The sequence below is a fragment of the Peromyscus maniculatus genome, chromosome 18 (genome assembly GCF_049852395.1).
Source record: "Peromyscus maniculatus bairdii isolate BWxNUB_F1_BW_parent chromosome 18, HU_Pman_BW_mat_3.1, whole genome shotgun sequence".
NCBI classification, from domain to species: domain Eukaryota; kingdom Metazoa; phylum Chordata; class Mammalia; order Rodentia; family Cricetidae; genus Peromyscus; species Peromyscus maniculatus.
This window is the reverse complement of record NC_134869.1, coordinates 32,087,176-32,108,833: the sequence shown is the minus strand read 5'-3', so window position 1 is coordinate 32,108,833 and position 21,658 is coordinate 32,087,176. Positions and strand designations below refer to the sequence as shown.

Below are 21,658 nucleotides of genomic sequence, written 5' to 3'. Positions count from 1 at the left end.
ATAAATATAGCTTCCCAGGTCTTAGGCCCGAGTGCTATCAGGATTATGAAAGAAAAGCAAATCCAGTAGCTGAGAATCCTTGGGGCTCATGTTCTCAGCCACTTGAAACCTTTACTCAGATACAGAGAATGACAGAAGCAGTTCAGGTGGTTGCTGAGGATTGTTGTCCCTGCAGCGGACTGGGTTGGGACGGAACTAAAGGATTTAGAATTCTTAGGAAGGGAAGATAGAGTTATAATTGGTATGTATTGCTACTGATATCTATGTATTAAATTACAATACTTTATCCAAGTTTTACATTCTTGAATCAGGTTTTCTCCTAATGCCTTAACTACCAACAAAGCACCTATAACTGAAAAACACTGAGGGAATATTGGTGAAATTATTAAGGCCACTCCACATAGTTAAAAAGGGAGGTTTATTTAGTGGCGTAACTTACAAATGAAGGGATAGGTATTGGAGAAATTATTTTGGCCACTCCACGTAGTTAAAAGGATATTTATTTAATGGCATAACTCACAAATTAAGTAATGGGTAGGTCGCAGGGTCTGGGGAAGGTGTAACGCAGTCCAGCGGTGTTCTCCGGAGCTCTGCACAGTCAATCTGCACTGGTCACCGAGAGAGCTCCCAGAGAGAGCGCTGGCCCATCCAGCTCTTGGGTCCCCAGGCGCCTCCCCTCGCCCCGCCTCGTAGGCATGACAGTTGCCAGAGTCTCAATGGGGGTTGGAACTTCCAGAACCAAGCTGGAATGGCTACCCACTACAGATAGGTAGGTTGCAGGCTCTGGGAAAGACACAGCACAGTCTGGTGGTGTTCTCTGGAGAACTCTGCTCGGTCTACCTCCAGCGTCCAGGGTTCAGGAACCAAGAGAGAAGTTGCACCCAGATCTCGGGTCTTCAAGGTCCTCTCTTGGCTCCACCTTGTGGGCATGACAGTTTCTGAAGCCTCAATGGGGGTTGGAACTTCCAGATCAAGGTTGGAATGGCTCCCCACTACAAGGGAAATCCATGCTTTCAGGCGTTTCTGAATTTTATTACTCTACTATGTTTGTAAGTAGGAATTTTATGTCTATTATATTTAGAATACCAATAATAAAAGATTAAATTCCTTTCTTTGGGGAGAAAAATCTTATAATAGGACCATAAAATGCAATAATGTTCAGATACTTTGCTTGCATTGTTGAACTGCTTTCCTGAATAGTCGTAATTGTTACTGCTGTGTGAATGAACTTTTAAACCATCACTGTTGCAACCATGAGTACTCCCTTCTGATAAATACTTCCTTTCAAAATGTACCCATCTGTTGCAAAAAGATGTTTCCTTTATGAGGGGTAAGAAGAACACTTATCTGTGGATATAAGGATAAATGTTTACAGTAGAGCTAGGGCTGCCCTGAGTTCATATACATGCACGTCACATTATATGGACTGAGCTGTATGTATTTTTTATTTAGGAACACACATGCACACAAATAACACATTGTAAGTATAACTGTGGGTATAAATATGTTTTGAAATCATAATAAGCTACATTATTCCCTCTTCCCTAACACTTAAAAAAATAAACACACACACACACACACACACACACACACACACACACACACACACACACACAAAATGCACTTCTCATAGCCAAATATCATTAGGAATCATTACATTGACTTTTTTTTTTCAGTCTGGTTCTAACCTAGGTTTCTGGGCTATCCTGCCTCTGGGTCTTGGTCCTCCAGGCAGTGTCAGGGGTGAGCTCCCTCTCATGGTATAGGTCACAAGCTGGACCAATCATTGGTTGGCCACTCCCACAATTTCTGTACCACCTTTCCTCCAGCACATCCTGAAGGCAGGACAAATTGTCAGTCAAAGGTTTTGTGGCTGGGTTGGTGTCCATCCCTCCACTGGACGTCTTGCCTGGTTACAGGAGAGGGCTAGTTCAGACTCAGTATCCCCCATTGCTAGGAGTCTTACATGGAGTCATATCCTCATTGACTCCTGGGAGTTTCCATTGTGTGAGATGCCCCTGATTCCAGTTGTTTCTCCAAGTACTCTCTCCCTCCATTCCCTCACACCCCCAGTCACCAGATCCCTCCAGTTTCCATCCCTACCTCCCATCGAGACTGGACCACTTCCCCCACCCATCAAAGGAGAAATAGAATAGCCATCCTTTGCACTTCATAACGCAGAGGAATGGCAAAAAGAACCACTTTTTGCCAGGCAGTGGTGACTCATGCCTTTAATCCCAGCACTCGGGGGGCAGAGCCAGGAGAATCTCTGTGAGTTTAAGGCCAGCCACGTCTACAGAGTGAGATCCAGGACAGGCACCAAAACTACACAGAGAAACCCTGTCTTGAAAAAAACTAACAAATAAAAAAATAAGGAATCATTTTTCTTCTTCTGTCCTCTCTGCTTGGGGTGGTGGTGGATAGTTTTCCCTTCCTGTCACTGAGAATGCATTTACCAGCCACCTGAGTAGAGGAACCACTGATCGCGTAAGCCTGTGATGCCCATGGAGGAACTCGGTGTGCTCCTAGACTCCTGGTACAATGGCCCTTGTGTAATTGCTTTGCTGGGGGCCCCAACTCCTCATGCAGGGGCGCTTCTTACCCCTCAGTTGTCGAAAGGCATTGCATTCACTCTGTAGGCAAGTTGGACATTGTACCAGTTTCCTCCCTCACCTGCCCGTGTGTGTGTGTGTGTGTGTGTGTGTGTGTGTGTGTGTGTGTGTGTGTGTGTGTGCGCGCGCGCATGCGCGCATACGTGGGTGCATATGAGTGAGAATGGATGTATGTATGTCATAGCAAGTTTGTGGAGGTCAGAGGACCACAGTCAGGAGTCGGATTTGCTTCTGCCTTGTACAGGCAGGGCCTTCCTCGCTGTTGTTTTACGCTTTGTAGGCCTGCTAGCTGCCCGTGGCATTCCATGACATTTTGCGTCTCCACCTCCCGTCCTGCTGTAGGAGTGCTGGGATTATAGATGTGTAACACCAACACGACTGTTTTATTCGGGTTCCAGGGCCCCAATGTGAGTTATCAGACCTGTGTGGAGAACGCTTTTCTTGCTGAACCATCTTCCTGCCACAGCTCTCCGGTTTCGTTTAGTAACGGTTTTTAGGTCACATGGAGTTTTAGTTATTGTAGGTAAAGTATTCTTTCAGTGCTGTCGATTTTCTCCATTGCCAGAACTGGAATACCACGCATATGAGGACCACTTTCTACATTGCTTTCCGCAAAATGGGACCACTGAATACAGAACACCAGGTCTTTTATTTAGGGATATCTTATATTCTTAGGAGGTGTTTTTACTCTCAGGTTATATTACTTAGCCTCAAACCCAAGATAGTTTCTCTTTTCTTTTTTCATTTTTAAAATTTATTTATTTAATTAATTAAACATTTCATTTATTTTACATACTGACCACAGTTTCCCCTCCCTCCTCTCCTCCCAATCCCTTCCCTTCTGTTTTCCCCTCCCGCCATCCACTCCTCCACCTTGGTTCAGAAATGGAAGCAGGCCTTCAAGTTAAGGCAGGACCAAGCTCCTCCCCCTTCGTCAAGGTTCCCAAAAGCCAGTTAAAGCGCCAGGGACAGGTCCTGATCCCACTGCTGCGAGTCCCACAAATAGACCAAGCTACACAACTGTCACCCACATGCAGAGGGCCTAGATCACTCCCATGCAGGCTCCCTAACTGTTGCTCCAGTCCCTGAGCTCCCACGTGCTCAGGCCAGCTGTCTCTGTGGGTTCCCTGTCATAACCTTGACCCACCTGGCACATATAATCCCTTCTCCCTTTCTTCATCAGGACTCCTCGTCTTCCACCCAGTGCTCGACTGTAGGTCCATGCATCTGCTTCCATCAGTTATTGGATGAAGGCTCTATGATGACAATTAGGGTAGTCACCAATGACAGGAGATGGCAGGTTCGGGCACGCTCTCCAGAACCTGGAGACAATCAAGACAGCTGCTTGCTTTTTCATTGATTCTGTTTTGGGCCAAACTAGCTTATTGATCTTTGGAAAGGGTATTGTAAGTGAAGGTCAAAATCATTTCAGAACAATTTTTGCTTCTCCTTTGTGCAACAGTGTTTAGCTTAGAACAGTCCAAACTCTTTTAATAAAAGATATCCTTACAGTCAATTTACTATTAAGTATTAGAACAAAGTACTTGATTAAGTGCTCTTTTTTAAAATATGAGGTTGTTGTTTTGTTTTTCCAAGAAGTGACCCTTTGAGTGGCAAACTTAACCAGAACATTGATTTTAACTTCAAACATGGGTTCTATCCATTGATGTTTAAGTGGGAGCCCAATTTTCTGCTTTTACCTTGTGCGTGTATGCACAAATAGAAGGTCATGAATTCTCTCTCAGGTTAAAATGACTCAAGTTATATTGAGATTCAATAGTGTGTTCATTGTGTGAAAATAAAAATATCAAATTGAAATTCCAGAATCATAGCTTTTTTTTTCCTTTGAGATGACTTTTCACCCTCTTCTGTTGTTAGTTGCTATGGTTTCCATGTACCTCACTCTGTTAGGTTGAATAGCACTGTCAACCTGTGACTAGTGTTTGCCTTTAAGTGTCTTCTTGCAAGTATGTGAAACTTTTAGTCAAGAACTTTTAGAGTGCATTTGTTTTTTATGAAATTACATTTTAAATTTTTTCCCCAGTGCCTGATGGGGCACCAGAAAATGTTACTTACAGAAACATTTCCTCGGGAGAGATTGAGATATCCTTTCTTTTTAGGGTGCATTTGTTTTATAAAAACACATCTTTAATTTTTTTTCCCCAGTGCCTGATAGTGCACCAGAAAATATTACTTACAAAAACATTTCCTCGGGAGAGATTGAGATATCCTTCCTTCCTCCAAGCAGTCCAAATGGAATCATACAAAAGTACACAATTTACCTCAAGAGACGTAATGGCAACGAGGCAAAAATTATAAACACGACCTCTCTGACTCAGAACATTAGAGGTAAACTATAATTCTGCTGTTTGATATTTCCCTTTATATTGACAGCATGGCCAGAAAACATTAACCTAACATGTTAAAATAACTTAATTGTGATTATTTATATACTAGGAATAAGAATTCTTTTTGGCAAAACAATGTGGGAATTTAAGAGTCATACGTGAAAATACTCTAGGTCTGGCATTTTCTACAGTGTCTTATATCTTGTATTCATCAACAGAAGGGATCTTTTTGTGTGCATGGTGTGTGTGTGTGTGTGTGTGTGTGTGTGTGTGTGTGTGTGTGTGTGTGACTGTACACATGTGGAGGTTAGAAGACAATCTTACGTGTTTGTGCTCATCTGCCTCCTTGTTTGAGGTAGGATCTCTTTGCTGTTTGCCTCTGACCTGAATGTGGCAGGTTAGATAGCCTGTGAGCTTTTGTGGATTCTCCTGTGTGTACATCCCATCTCACCTTGGGAACATTGGGGTTACAGTTGCACAGTACTGTGCCTACCTTTACTGAGAATTCAAACTAAGGTCCCCAGGATTGCCCAGCTACTATTTACACCATCTCCACTGCCCCAGGTTAGGACTGCTAATCAATCCTAGTTTATTTAGCTCTTACTTTTGAAAGAGTGTTGAATTGAGAGTTATTTTAATTGTTTACCTATTGCATATTACTAAAGGATATATATTCTCTGCATTAATTTATCTATTTTATTTCTGCCTAGGACTGAAGAAATATACCCATTATGTGATCGAGGTATCTGCTAGTACACTCAAAGGCGAAGGAGTTCGGAGTATGCCAATAAGCATACTGACTGAAGAAGATGGTAAGACTGCCATGTATACTGATAACACTTTGTTAACATTTCAGGGGACCTGTAGAGATGAGAGTGGGGTAATGTGACCATAGATTGGAGACATATACAGAATGAAACCTGGTGTAAAAATTTCTTTCATCTATGTAGCATGAATCTTAAAGGTTCTTATTAATAAAACAAACCTGAGGCCAGTTATTGGGGTCAATGCTGGTAGACCAGAGAGACAGAACAAGCCACATCTATTTCACCTTGCCAATTCCTCAGCTGGTTTTGTTTCCTCAGACTGGAAGCCTCTGAGTCCTCATCCAGAATGGGTCTCAGCTGAATTGCTGCTCAAAAGCCTGAATGCTTAACCAGCCAAATGCTTCTAGTTTCTGATCCTCATACCTTATATACCTTTCTGCTTTCTACCACCACTCCCTCGGACTAAAGGCTTGCTTTCTGGGATTAAAGGTATGAGTCACCATGCCTGTCTGTATCCTTGAACACATGGATTTCTGCCTCTGGAATGCTAGGATTAAAGGCTTGTGCTACCACTGCCTATCCTTTATGTTTAATACTGTGGCTGCTCTGTCTCTAACCCTAGATAAGTTTATTAGCATGCACAATATTTGGGGGAATACAATATCACACATCTAAACTATCAACTATGCACAGCACTGGTATTATAGAGAGATTTCACTGTTATGTTGTAAGAGCAGCTACAAAAGTTAGATTTACATTGAGAAAAACCAGAAACAGTCTTTTTTTTTATTTTTTATTTTTTATTTTTTGCCTTTGAAGCCAACTGTACTAGGTAAATTTAAGAAACAACTTCATGGGAGTTTTTAAGACCCAAGTTTTAGGTTGAATAGTGTGAATATTATAATCCAACAGTGTTCAGCATTTTTATGACATTTACAGAAGTTTTGGAGTCTAATTTATGTAACTTTCAACATGTCTTAAAGTATTAGGATTAGCTTATTAATACATTCAGGATATTGTTTTAGATTTTTTTAGTTATTAGCCAATATGCTACCAATGAATGTTAATACTCTTTTTTTTTAATCAAAAATAGATTCTTCTCTCATACAGCACATCCTGACCACAGTTTCCCCTCCCTTCACTCCGCTAAGCTCCCCCCACCTCCCCTTTCCCCCACATCTGCTACTCTTTAATTTCTTTTCAGAAAAGAACAGGCCTCCAAGAGACAACAACCAATATATAACAGAACAAGATACATTAAGACAAGGCAAAAGCCCTCACACGAAAGCTGCATAAGGCAACCAAATAGAAGGAAACGAGTCCCAAGAGCAGGCAAAAGAGTCAGAGACACACCCACTCCCACTGTTAGGAGTTTCACAAAAACATCATGTCAACAGCCATATCATATACCCAGAGGACCTGGTGCAGACCCTTGCAGATCCTGTGCTTGCCACATCAGTCTCCCTGATATGAGCCCTGCTTAGCTGATTCAGTGGGCCATGTTCTCCTAGTGTCCTCCATCCCCTCTGACTCATCGTGCTCCCCTTCCATGGGGTTCCCTGGTCTCCAAGGGGAGGGATCAGATGGAGACCTCCAATTTAGACTCTCTCTCTGTGCAATGTCTGGCTCTGGGTCTCTGTACCAGCTCCTATCTGCTGAAGGAGAAAGTCTGTAGCTGAAGTTTTCCTGGTCCTGCCTGGCTCATGGTCAGGACAAATCTCTCTCACTTGCCAGTCCTGCAGCTGCTCAGACCCAAGTCAGCACAGACAGGCTTATATTAATTAAATTGCTCAGCCATTAGCTCAGGCCTACCACTGACTAGCTCTTATATTTAAACTAACCCATAATTCTTATTTATGTTTAGCCATGTGGCTTGATACCTTTTCCCAGTTCTTTACCTCTTGCTTCTCATGGAGGCGGTGGCTGGCAGCATCTCTGGACTCAGCCCTCCTGTTCCTAGAATTCTCCTCTCTCTTTGTCCTGTCTATACTTCCTGCCTGGCTACTGGCCAGCCAGCACTTTATTTATTAGCCAGTCAGAGCAACACATTCACAGCATACAGATATCCACAGCAAAAGTCTCTGATGAAAAACTGGATTAGTCACTTATCTGTTAATAAAGCAGAATATCATCAGAGATCATTTCATTGATTTTTTTTTAACCAGTCATGTTTTTTTCTACCCTAGGGCTCTGGGATATCTAATCTACAGTTCCTGGACATCCAAGCAGTGTAGGGCATGGGCTCCTTCTCATGGCATGGGCCACAATTTAAACCAGACATTGGTTGGCCACCTCCACAAGTTCTGGGCCACCATTGCCCCAGCACATCTTATAGGCAGGGCAGATTATAGATCAAAGGTTTTGTAGCTAGGTTGGTTTCCAGGTTTTCCTCTTGGTGGCTGGCAGAATAATATTAAACATTTACTCACGTATTTTCCAAACCTGAGTGAAATCAACCATGTTGCTGAGATCCCTTTGCATTGATACTTCAACAAAACACAGGCACATATTAAAGATCATTAAAAATCACTCTGAGAGACATGCTTTGGAATAGTTTTTGGAGCTTATGCTTTATATGTTATATATTTTGACACAATTGGCTTTTTAAAAAGATTTATTTATTTATTTTATGGATATGAGTGCTCCATCTGCATGTATGCCTTTATGCCAGAAGAAGGCATCAGATCCTACCATAAATGGTTGTGAACCACCATGTGGTTGCTGGGAATTGAACTCATGACCTCTGGTAGAGCAGCCAGTGCTCTTCACCACTGAGCCATCTCTCCAGCTGGCTTTCTATGTAAAAGCAATTCTTTCTTTCTTTCTTTTTTTGGGGGGGGTTAAAGCCTTAGAGAGATCAGAGAAATACAAAAGCCCCCAGCTAACCTCACCTCACCAACTCCACAGCTTCCAAATAGCACAACTTCCTGTCTGCCCAAGCTTATATGCTTTGCATTTCTGCCCTCTCATTGGCTCTTAGCCCAGCTACCTCACTTCCTATTCCTACACAGCTCTGTCACGGTCTGTCTGTCTGTACAGACCTCCAGGTCTCTATGATTGGTACTGGGATTAAAGGCATGTGTCACCACACTTGGCTCTGTTCCCTAGTTTGGCCTTGAACACACAGAGATCCTGCCTGCTAAGGGATTAAGGGCATGTGCTGCCTGACTTCTTGTTTACTTAAAATGGCTGGCCTGTAAACGCAATTCTTATCATCATGTGGGGTCACTCAGGTCATTAAAAATAGGTTGAATTCTTGGCCCAATTGTATATTCACTGGGGAACAGAGAGAAAGACAAAAAATTCCTTCTGCCTTTCCTGAAAATTTTCAGCAAATGATGAATAGCCCGGGGAAGTTGACTTTGCTGAGTTAGACATTTCAACTCAGAGAGTTTTCAGTGTAGAAGTGACCTATAGTTGACAAGTGTATAAGCAAGTAATTTGTGTACTCTTGATTACTAGTAGAAGTGCTTCCAAAAATTATTGACTAGGAATAAAGAGGAGGTTATATTACTCAGGGCATCTGGGAAAATAGAGCTAAGCATCATGTTTAAGCGGGGACCTGAGGGAAGTTGAGTGAAGAGGGAATGAGTGAGGCGAGATCATGCCAGTGGAAGACCCTTCATGTGTTCTGATGATCTGACAGGCTGAACTGATTATGCTGTAAAAGATCTTAATTAAAAATTTTTTTTTTAGTTTCTACTATATTTAGTGTGTATGTGTATATATGTTCACATCTGTCTGTGTTGTACTCATTGGAAGTCAGAGGTCAACTCTTGGGAGTGAGTTCTTTCCTACTGTCATGTAGGTTCCAGGAATTGAACTCAGGATATTAAGCTTGGCAACTAGTGACTGTATCTACTGGCCACTATTGTTGGGCTAAAGTTTAGTTTTTCTGGATTGTATTTGATAATAGAAATTCCCAAAGTAGTAATAAATATTATAATATATCATATATTAATATATAATATGGTATATAGAAAATATACTAATACTTTGGGCATATATGTATTTTTTTCTGGTATTCTTCCCAAGAATCTTAAAGTTTATTTTGGAATAAAAATGTGGATTGCTGGATGTTTGTATCTAAATCACTTCCAATTTGTGGTTGGCATCCTTTTTTCTAAAAGTAAACACAAATTATCCTTTAGAAAGTTGATAAGAGAATATTTATAGGTTTGCTTTGATAAGTGAGAAAATGTGATTCATAGCACAGGAAACACATGTCTCTAAATGATATGCAGACTCATAGGTTAATCAGTATTCGACAGCAATTTCCAGTGTAGTGCCACTGAAAACACCAAAACAGAAATACCAACTTTAGCTGTCACCTCTGCATTCGCTCATTTTATAAAATAAGCCATTTTCTGCCATCTAAGAGTAATTCTTACCATTTTCTTATTCATGTCCTATACTACTACACTGGTGTTTCCTGTGGGATCTTTTCAATCATGAAGATTCATTGATTAGATTTTGGTCTTATTTAGTATTTTCTGACACATTTAAGGTTGAGGAATGCCATTGGTCTGGGTGAGGTTAGTCATTTCCATCAAACTCTTTTTCTTACTGTTCTTTGAATGTATGACACCTTTTTTTCTCCCAACTCTTCCTTATCTGGGGAGAGGTTTACCACATGATACATTTATTCACCCCGATAAAACATTTGCTTTTACTAGCGGGTGCTAATTTACCAAGATGTTCTTGATCAGTCAATGAGTCACTGTGACAGACCCGTGTTGTATTTTCTCATGAAATACTTTTTTCCATTGAATCACAGGAGCAGATGTTCCAAGAGCACCATGAAAATCTTCTTTCATCATTTCATCTGAACGTAAACAATCAGGCTCTCCTGTCTGTGGAGAGACTCTGAACCTGCTTCATTTACCATAGAATTTAACAGACAAAAAACCCCAACAACTATGCGCTTTCATTTTCACACTTTCCATATATATTTAATGAAATGTGTCATTCTTTGTCACAAATTTCTAGCTCCCGATTCTCCCCCTCAGAACTTCTCTGTGAAACAGTTGTCTGGTGTCACGGTGATGTTGTCATGGCAACCACCCTTGGAGCCAAATGGAATTATCCTCTATTACACAGTTTATGTCTGGTAAGAATTTTTTTGGAAGTAGTTCTGAGAACAAATATTAATTTGTAATATAATAGGAATGTAGTGTTTATTTCAGAATGTGATGCTGCATTAGGGCCCTGATTATTAATAGGTAGGTTAAAATGACTTTTATTAAGAAATAAGTTTACCTCATATTATGCAGTGGGTCAGCAAATACAAATCTTTGCAACTAAAACAAAAAAAAACTACGCTGTGGAAAACTATACTAAATGTATATTCTTGAAGGTCTGGATAATCAACTTACATGATTACAAGTGTATCACTTAAAATATTTGAAACTTTTAAAACAAATGCTCTATACACATTTTCTTACATAAAATAATTTCGATTGAAATATAAATCAAAGATATGCTTTTAGATATATTAAGGTCAACTTTCCATTGATGGTAAGCAGTGATTTACTGGCCACTTTAACTTTAGTTCCTTATTTATCCTTCAATTTTGAAAATGATGGCGTCCAAAGTGTGTCTCATATGATTTTACAAATAGTTATACTGCTTTAAGACAACCCAGGAGACTAGAATTTATGATCTAATTTATGTTCTTTAAACAGAGCTCACTACCCATGTAACACATTTAAAAGATATTTTAAATTATTTCAACTCAAAAAATAAAATTTACATAGTATTGTGTTAAAAAATAGATACTTCCTAGAAATGTAAGTGTGAATTTGAGAAGGACCAGCATTGGAGAGATTATCCCATTTCAAAAGCTTTCCTTTACTTTCCTAAATTAAGATTTCCTCTAATTCCTCTGTAGACCTTGTGTATACTGTTTCTTAAAGTTTACCTTTCTTACATAAATACATGATTTCTGGTTGTATTGTCTAGTTTTTGGTGACAAGGGGAATATCATGAATTGCTAGTGAAAAGGAAGTAATAGAAAGGAAAAAAGTAATTCTACTCCATCATCTTTCTACTTAGTTTACAATTCATTCATTCATTCATTCATTCATTCATTCATTCATCATATCTCTGTACCTGTGAATGAGACACTATCAAGGCCCTGTCTCAGTGAGTCTACTGTAAAGAGAAAGCTGGATTGTATACTCAGAAGTAAACAATGGAGAAAACATTGGGTGAAAGAAGAGAATTCATAAAGTTGTCTTCCTTTATGATCTGAGTAACAAGAAGGCCCCTCTTGTCTTGCACTGATCTGCAGGGAACTTTCCAAGAGGGCACAATATTGACTCTACTCCCCCACCCCACCCCCTGGCCATGGGAGAACATGATTTCTCATTTTGAAGACCAGAGCATCAGGTTTGATAAGGAGTAGGGAATCAGAGGAGAGTAAAATTTTGAACAGAGCACTGATAAAGCTCAGATGCCAAGTCATAAAGACAATCTGGTTGTCCATTTTTAACTTAAGAGTTGCCAGAGCATTCCTAGCACAGAGAATGAATTGCAGAGGATGAAATTGTTAGCAGGATACCAGGAAGTAGGCTATTCAATAGTCTAGGCAAGAGATGATATTGGCAGTGGAAGAGGGAGTGGACAGCTTTGTGCTAAATTTAGAAAGAAGAGCCCAGTAGACCTAGTGATACATTGATTGGTTATAGGAGTAAAAATGAAAAAAATAAAAGAGATGAATCAACAGTGGCTTCCTGATGTTTGAACCATGCATGTTGAATCCTGGATTTCTGATGTTTTAGTAAAATGTAAGTAAAACATCTTCTTTTGTGCTATCCCCTGCCTCTCTTCACAAAAGCATCTGGGAATCTCAGCATAATGCACAGTACACAGGAGCCTGGAGAACATACTAAGGTGTACTGCTGTATTGGATTTATATCTTTCTGGGCTTGGACGATGATGATCTATACTAACCACCTATTTTAGGAGCATGACTATAATTCTAGTTGTCTGTTTTTAATACCGAAGTGTATAAAGTGGGGGACTTTGTGAAAATGAGCAATGTGGCAGATATTTTTATATTTAACGTTCTAGCAAGGTTAGAGTCACATGTTATATAAAACAAGACATTTATTCTCAATAACTTATTCATTATGCTTTTTGTAATGATGTTGATGACTGTGGGAACCTTTGAGGCAACTCATGCTTTTCACATTCCATGGAATTAGCTTAATTTTTCTTGGGCAAACAATAAATTCAAAGTTCAATTCCTCTTTGAGAATACTTATTCTCTCTTCTTTGAAGAGATATTTCTTCCCTGATTCCTTTCAAGATAGACCTGAGCACAAGGGAAGTTTGGTGAAAGCCAGGTGCAAGTGTCTCCAGTGTGTGCTATTGTAGCTCCATGAACCTGGCCTCTGTTGAGAATTTATCTGACACTGACTTACAGTTATAGTTCCTGTTTTGAAAGCTCTTATTTTCTGTTTTATCTTTCATTTTCTCAAGACTTATCCAAGTCCCCAGGTCCCCTTGGCCCTCAGATAATAGACTCTTTTGGTTGTTTCCTTAGCCTCAGTCTGCAACTGTGTGGTGCCTGAAAGGTTCCTCCACATCTTCTGGTCACCCTGGTTAGTTGGTTCAGGACCTCATAGGCCTTGCTGTATAGGTTAACACACCATGCTGAGATTTTCAAAGGGCTTTACAGGTTTTTTTTTTTTCACTGCTGCAAGAATAGGCCTCTTTACATGGAGTTTCCCTCCCAAATCTACTTTGGTATTTTTTTTTATTCCCCCGAGGCACTCTAATATGATTAGCTTATGCCTCCCAGTCTCATCTCTCAAAATTTTTATATCATGAATAAAAAAATACTCCTTTTTCTTGATAGATGGCAAGGGATCCTTTTTTTTAGTGTGTGTGTGTGTGTGTGTGTGTGTGTGTGTGTGTGTGTGTGTGTGTGTTGTACATGCATGTGCAGTGCATATATGTGTTTGCTTCTGTGTGGTATACATATCTATGCTATAGAAGGCCAATGGGTAGTCTCCTTCTATCCTTCTTATACTATTTCCTCGAGATAGATTCTTTCACTGAACCTGATCTCAATATTTGAACCAGACTGGCTGGCCAGAAAGCTCTCAGTAGCTGCCTGTCTCCATCCACACTCACCCAAATGCAGAGCTTCCAGGCCCACAGAGCCATGCTCAGCTTTTTATATGAGTATTAGGGATTTGAACTCAGGCCCTCATGTTTAAAGAACAAGAATTCTTTAAATAAAGGGACAGTAAAAAGTCACATTAAAAAAAAAAAGAATTCCTATCAACTGATTCATCTTCTCATTCTGGGTTATGAAATTTTTTGGTCTCAAATTATATACTACTGGTTCGCTTCATTAATTGGTTAATTAAAAATTTATGCGTATGAATGTTTTGCTTATGTGGATGTCTGTGTACTACATGTGTGCCTGGTGCCTGAGGAGGTCAGAAGAAGCCATCAGATTCCCCCCAGAACTTGAGTTATAGATGGTTTTTAACTTCCATGTGGTTTCTGGGAATATTCCATTGCTCTTAACCACTGAGCCACCTCTCCAGGCCCTCAGATTGGCTCTCAATATGCAAAAGGTAAATAGAAAATTTGCCAGCACACTTGGATTTGCTAATCACACACATAACTATGCACCCACAGATATAGACAAAAATACACTTAGCATGTCTACATACACTTACATAGAAATCTGCTTTGTTGCTGAACTTAAGACAGTAGACTACCATTCACAATTGATTGTAACTTTATTATATATTGGATAGGTGAATAAATGAAAAATATATTTTTAAGGTTCAAAGCTTATTCTTCACTCTTTTAGGGTGTTTGCCATATGAATAATGCACTTTGTACAACTAATGGTTACTTTAGTGGGGTTATTTTACACAAATGTAAAGCAAAAAATACAATATACTCAAGAAGATAATCTACATAATGAAGCATATATGAATGATGATGAAGTAGCTAAAATGTATTTTTAATTTCCTGCAATTTTTTACTGTGATATTTCTTGTAAGCTTTGGACAGTGTTGCTATGAAGAGGTGATAGTTTTTGATTTTTGCTTCTTGATGACTAATGTTTTAGAGAACTTTTGCCATTATAAGTTTAATTGAGAAGATATGGTGCAGGTATCATCATTCACTACTCATGGATTTCAAATTTGTGAGACATAGTATTGAATCCTAGCTCTGATACATACATAGTTATCTGTGGTTCCCTTAAAATATTAAATCTAAAATATTTAAATCTAAAAGTGATGTGTGCTATGTGGAGCAGGATCTCTATTCTAGGCTTCCTGTATCTCCCATGATTCCAAATTTCCATCATTCCAGCTCTTTTAATAATTCAAAATTCTCATAAAACCATCCCTTTGGATAGTATTACTTTCACTGTGTTTTTGAGATGAATGATTTTATATTTAGCATTCTGGGTGACTCTTCTCCTTGTCATGAATATTCCTCTACAAAATTACTCATGAGGATTGATGTGTAATCATTCTGTTTCCACTACCATGTTAGTCATAGTTTGCAGATGATTTATTCAGAAATCTGTCTTAATCTTTTACAGTTTAAAATAATTTGTTCCTCTAAACTTTTCATCATGAAATAATGCTCATCATATCAAGATGATAAAGTACCATTTTCCCTGCTTTATGTCAACAAATTATATGTTTTCAATGATACACAGTCCTTGCTGAGGGCAAATACATTAATTAAATAGTTTTATTAGAGCACTGTACATTTATTCTTTCAATGTACTTTGAATTGAGACACAATGTTCTTGTAAAATCATACAAAGCTAATTTACTCGCTATATTCTTGAATGAAGCTTGGATTTGTTTAATAATTTTGTCCCTTTGTGTGTCAGTAAAATTGAGAGATAGTTTTCTCCAAAATTGCTAAAGGGATATCCTAAAAGGTATACGTAAAAGACTATGGAGTAAAAGTGATATTGTGATTCTAGTTTATTTTCTTTCCCAAATACTATGAGGAGGAATACTGAACCACAGTTTGACAGATGTATGTCAACACATGTATAGAAATAAAAATGTGTAGAACCTCAAAGTGGTTGTGGATTTATTAAGTATGTAATAATATGCCAGTGTAAAATAGTTTTAAAGATTTGCTGAAGGACATTGATTGGGGTTTTAAGACAATTCTCATATAGCTCTTTATTATATTTATGGATCTAAAAATTTCCAGAGTAATATGAAAGCTAATCTTTATACATGACTATTTGTATGATATAAAACTATGCATTTTTGCTATGTACCATTTTTGCTATATACCATTTTTGCCGTTATTACAAGATTTTCATCCTATTGAAATGTTGTAATAGAATAATGCAAGTAATACTAGTACTTGAGAATTTGAGGCAGGAGAACCATGAGTTCAAGGCCAGCATGAGATGCATAGTGATATCATGTATCCAAAAAAAAAAAAAGATACCTAAAGTTTAAAGCATTCAATATAAACCAACACTGGGCATGGGAACTTTCTTGACCAGACTTCTCATTTTGGAATGTTGGTGGTAAAGATAGGTTAATGAGTCAGAGAGTGTTTCAGCAGAGGCAGCATATGAAGGATGAAGTCGCCATGACTCTGAAGAGGTTGGAAGGTAGCATTATGGGATGTACTATAGTGCTATGTTGAGTGAAAGAAAGACTAAGAGCTCATGGTTTTAGAAGTTTCAGCCATGGTGCATGATTTTATAGGAGCATCTCACCTCATGGCTGTCAGGAAGAAGAGAGAGCTACATATGGCTTGTACTAGGTATTCTCTTTTCTACATTTATTCTACCCTGACCCTCAACCACTGGGATGATGTCATCTACTTTCACACTATCTTTCCCCAGCAGTTAATCCTCTCTGAAGACACAACCTCAGACATATCCAAAGTTGTGCTTTTCCTACATGCAACTCAATCCAGTAAAGTTGCACTATCCCCAGATTCACTAAAATTGGCCCAAGCCAATTGTAATTATAAACACTTAACACTGAGTTGAATTACTAAATATACTTGGAAGCTAATGAAGTTAATTTATTGAAGTGTTCTGATATTTGCTACTTTTGATATTTCAGAATAAGTGGCATCTCTATCAAGTTAAGTCCATAAATTACTCAATATGAGTGTTACATATTTTTGATGTAGTAATTCCTCAAAGTACCTGATGATATTTAATCCAAATGTCAGTTTTACTTTTCCCCTGTCTCTCTTAGGGATAAATCATCATTAAAAACTATTAATGCAACTGAAGCCTCACTGGAATTATCAGAGTTGGACTATGATGTTGACTACAGTGCCTATGTAACAGCAAGTACCAGATTTGGCGATGGGAAAAGAAGAAGTAGTATCATTAACTTCCGAACACCAGAGGGAGGTGAGTTCTCAAAGATCTCAGTCAATTCAAAGAACATTCAGCTCAAAAATAATATCAAATATCAACATGTGTTACTAAGCCTAACAGCCATGATTAGCTGGATATGAAATTGCGTCTACTTCCTACCTGTGTAAAGTTGGGAACTCAAAGTATCTGTCTGTGCTTCAATTTCCCGTTTGAAACAGTGTATGACATCACAGAGTTCTGATGAGGAGATAAGGAGTAAGATCTGTGGATAAATTCAGCACAGGACTTAACATGTCCTCAACATTTTATCTGCAGGCTAAATGTAGAAAAATAAACTAACTGATGTTGACTTTCTGTCTGCTTTTAGCATTTATTAATTCAAGACTATATATTAAAATAGGATTTCATATTCATGTACTCTACTAGAAACTGGCAATGGTGTTATCTGCAAATCAAAAGCAGTGGCAATCTTTAAGAGCTAGGATAGTACTGTATGAGTAAGAAAGTCCCCTATATAGATATTAAATGATAAAAGTGTAGAAGGAAAGCCTGGTGCATGGCATGCATTTCATTTTTGACATTCATGTAGATACTATTCCTAATTTAAGATTTTTCAAATATGATTATTCCCATTTTTCATTTATCAGCTGTTGCAAAATTTAGATACTTCAGCTTAACTTGTAGCCCTGACTGCAAAGTTTCTGAATTGCTTGTTTTATAGCACCCAGCGATCCTCCCAAAGATGTCCATTATGTGAATCTCAGTTCTTCATCAATAATTCTCTTTTGGACGCCTCCTGTAAAACCTAATGGCATCATACAATATTATTCTGTTTACTACCAGAATGCTTCAGGTACTTATGTGCAGGTAAGAGCTGAGTATTAATTTTTATGTCGTTAATATTGTGGACTATTTATATTGATAATTGTGCAACAGTTATATTTTATGAAAATCTCATTGATGTATAAAATAGTGGTGGAGAAAAGTCAAGTACTCTTGCTTTTTACATGTTTACAGCAGTGAAGTTGGTATCACATAAACAACTTCAATTCTATTTTCTCCAATAACTGTTCTTTTTTAAACAATGGTTTCACTTACTCTCACTTCTTAGCAGAAAACATATTTTAATTTTGTTTGTATACAACACAGTTTCGGTGGTTAAATTTTCTTGCATTTTTTTTCAGTTTTCATGACAACGTTTCTCTGTGTAACAGTCCTGGCTCTCCTGGAACTCTCTTTGTAGACCAGGCTGGCCTCAAACTCACAGAGATCCCCCTACCTCTGCCTCCCAAGTGCTGGGATTAAAGGCATGCACCATCACCACCTGGCACATATTTTTAATTATTTATTTTAGTTTTTGAGATTATGATATAATTACATCATTTTCTCACTTCCTTTCTTTTCTCCAAAGCTTCCCATATATCCTTCCTTGCTCTCTTTCAAATTCATGACCTCTGTTTTTCATTCATTGTTGTTACATACATATATGTATGGTATATATTCCTAAATACGGAAACATAACCTGCTCAGTCTGTGTAATGTTACTCATACATATATTTTCTGGGCTGACTGTTTGGTTTTAGAGAACTAATTGGTGTGTTTTTCCCCTGAGAAGACTAATTCTCCTACTTTCTGCATTGGTTAGTTACCTGCAGTTCCTTCTGTAGGGTTGAGGCCTCGAAGGCTTTTCCCATCTGCTTTGGCATTTCCATTGATGTTGTCCTTATTCAGCTTACATTTGGGAAGTCACATGAATAAGACTTTGTGGGTGTGTCTTCTGACATTACTAAGACAAACAAATCTCATAGTAAACTCTTCTGACCCTCTGGTTAACAATGTTCACTCCCTTTTGTAGGTCTGTCCATTGGGACTGGCCTCCACAACTCTGCATTTTGATTGGTTGTGTTTTTCTTTAATCATCTCTATTGAAAGAAAAGTTTCATTGATGAGGGCTGAAGACTACACTTATCTGTGGGTTCAAGAGCAAATATTTATAGTATAGTATTTTTTTCCTCAATTGAATTTTTTTTATTATTGGGAAGAGAGTTTCTATAGTTGCAATGATATTATTATTGCTTAGCATCAGATATAACAAAGATCAATAGGCATATGGTTATTAGTCTGCAGAATGTAGGGTTGGGACTGTGGTTTGCAGAGGGGAACTATCTGGAATATGAATACAGTAGTAATAAATGAGCCAAGATGAATTTAATTTAGAGAAATGTTTTCAGTTTTGTCCAGAACAGTTATATGATTTCTCCAAATTAAATATTTTCAGATTTCTAATATATAAAAAAGAGAAATTTATGGTTGTGGGGTTCAATCAAAGACAGGGGAGTTAGAATAAAATCTGAGAAACATGTATTAAAAATACTGTAATTTGCAGAGTAAAGTTTTTACTGGGCAAAATGACTGAATTGATGGTGACTTGGCAGTTCCCATTTCAGGGTGTCTTTCTAATGGAAAGAGAAGGCAGATAGTCTGTACTTTGCAGTGACGGAGTTCCATTTGTTACTCAGGATACTTGGCTTAGAGTCAGGACTTGTGATTGGATATCTCTAGGTCTAGGTTACAGTATGGCTTGCTGAGCTCATAGGTTAAGGACAGAGCTTTGCAAACCGTCTCAGGGCAAATGCAGTAGAACTTAATGTACAGAGGTCAAGTCTTGTTCACATGTTGTCCTCTAACTGGAGTTATATAAATCCATATTTAATCGGAAGACTGCTTTATAAAAGATATATAAATAAATATATATATCTAATTATATGCAAAGATATTTTTAAACAAATGACTTAAGAACAAAGAACAAAAGAAATGTCTGCTTTTTTCCTCTGTACATCAAGCAGATATTCTGTCTCTTTTTGAAAACTGAAAAGAAGCAAGGCAATTATTTATTACCACAGATTCACTCACAGATTGACCATTATTTCATTATGCCATAAGAGATGTTCAACATGAAGATTTTTCCTTTTTTTATGCTAAATGCATTGTTTGTGTAGTTTGAGATCTTAGCAATTGTTTCACTTCTGTCCATTATTCTTGCAGTTTGTGCAGATTTACACTTTGATTCTCTTTGGCTCCAACTGCACCTCAGTTGTGAACACTTACCTATGGTTTCAGCACAAGCATCCAAGTCTATGTATTCAAACCTGCATATATAATATGATCCCATTTTCAACTCATCAGTTTTAGAACAGGTTATCTCCTATCAAGTAATTTTAAGAATGCTTTTAAGTGTAACAGCTGCAAGAGGGCATAGGCTAACGATCCTAAAACTTTTCAGGAGACAGTCTCATGTTGCTTGACATTCACTCAGGCTTTAATGCACTCGTAAAATTAATGTTCAAAGTAGCATATCATCTCTATCTTTTTTTAGTTGGTGGAAGAAGTACTTGGAATGAAAAATTATGTAGCAGATTATGTATATAGCTTTTATCTTCTGCTTTCTCCTTCCCACAGAACTTTGTGGAACCCCCCCACACTTAGAATTCTTTATTTACCTCCTATTCTGGACATCTGGTCCATACTTTAGAATCTTTCTGTGATAGCTAATGCATTGAAAAAGTGGGACATATGATATTTATATTCCATCTATGTTCCTGGAACAGTTTCATGTATAGGTTTAATAAGCAACAAATATTTTAATGGAAATAACATTAAAATTATTGCCATGGAGCAAGATTTTCAGCACTTAGCTATGATTCAGAAGCATTTGAGCAGGAACTGAAGCCTTTCTTGAGTAGTATAAGCTCTTTGCTACTGCTAAATGATCTACCTTTATTCAGTTATCACACATTGTGTTTAGTAGAGGAAGTTACCACTTATGTGTCACGTTTTCTTAATATCTCTGACAGAATGTTATATACATTTAAAAGTGCTAAAATAAGTTTGCTCGGTAATCAAATTAGAAAGCACTTGTAGGATACCTTCTGGCTATATTTACATGAATAAAGTGTAAGGTTTAATTGGATAATTTGAGCCAAAAGACATTATGAGGCAAAAATAAGGTATATGAGGTGTAGAAATCAATGAAATGGTCACCTGTACAATGTCTAAGATTTTATGAATTTGTTTCATGTCTATGCATGCTAAGTCATACACCCAGATGGAACAAATTTTGGGTGATTCAAAATAATCCATTGCTTATTTGTGATGTTTATAGATAATTTGAATGAATTCTATTTCAATGAAAAACTAAGATTCATTCTAATAACCTTCCAATAATTAATACTTTTAAGTTGTAGTTACATCAGCCAGTTATATTATGTGTACAGTTATTTTATGTATACAGTTATTCTGCGTACAGTTATTCTATTTGTACAGTTATTCTATGTGTACATTTATTCTATGTGTACAGTTAGGCTGTGTACTGTTATTTTATATGTATAGTTATTCTACATATACAGTTACTCTATGTGTATAGTTGGTGTATTGGAAGGCATCCAAGCTCATAAATGACATTTTCCGAGGAATTGTTACATGGCTTTAACATGTCTATCCTCAAATAAGACACCACAAAAATCAAAGAAAATCTTTTGTTGCACTGACAGATAATGTCAAAAAAACCCA

At 37.9% G+C, this 21,658-nt stretch overlaps 1 protein-coding gene across 2 annotated transcripts in view; it reads left to right on the top strand.

Moving 5' to 3' along the window:
- The window catches only part of Ptprq (protein tyrosine phosphatase receptor type Q), a 194,034-nt gene that overhangs the window by 43,744 nt on the left and 128,632 nt on the right, over nucleotides 1-21,658 (top strand). For both annotated transcript variants that reach the window (XR_013045512.1, XM_042263333.2), the window contains exons 15-19: nucleotides 4,779-4,961; nucleotides 5,671-5,772; nucleotides 10,717-10,837; nucleotides 16,962-17,122; nucleotides 17,811-17,956. Coding sequence is in view for 1 of the 2 variants with exons in the window: in XM_042263333.2 (XP_042119267.2) it covers nucleotides 4,779-4,961; nucleotides 5,671-5,772; nucleotides 10,717-10,837; nucleotides 16,962-17,122; nucleotides 17,811-17,956 (713 nt within the window). In the remaining variant the exon portion in view is untranslated. The remainder of the gene's footprint in view (nucleotides 1-4,778; nucleotides 4,962-5,670; nucleotides 5,773-10,716; nucleotides 10,838-16,961; nucleotides 17,123-17,810; nucleotides 17,957-21,658) is intronic.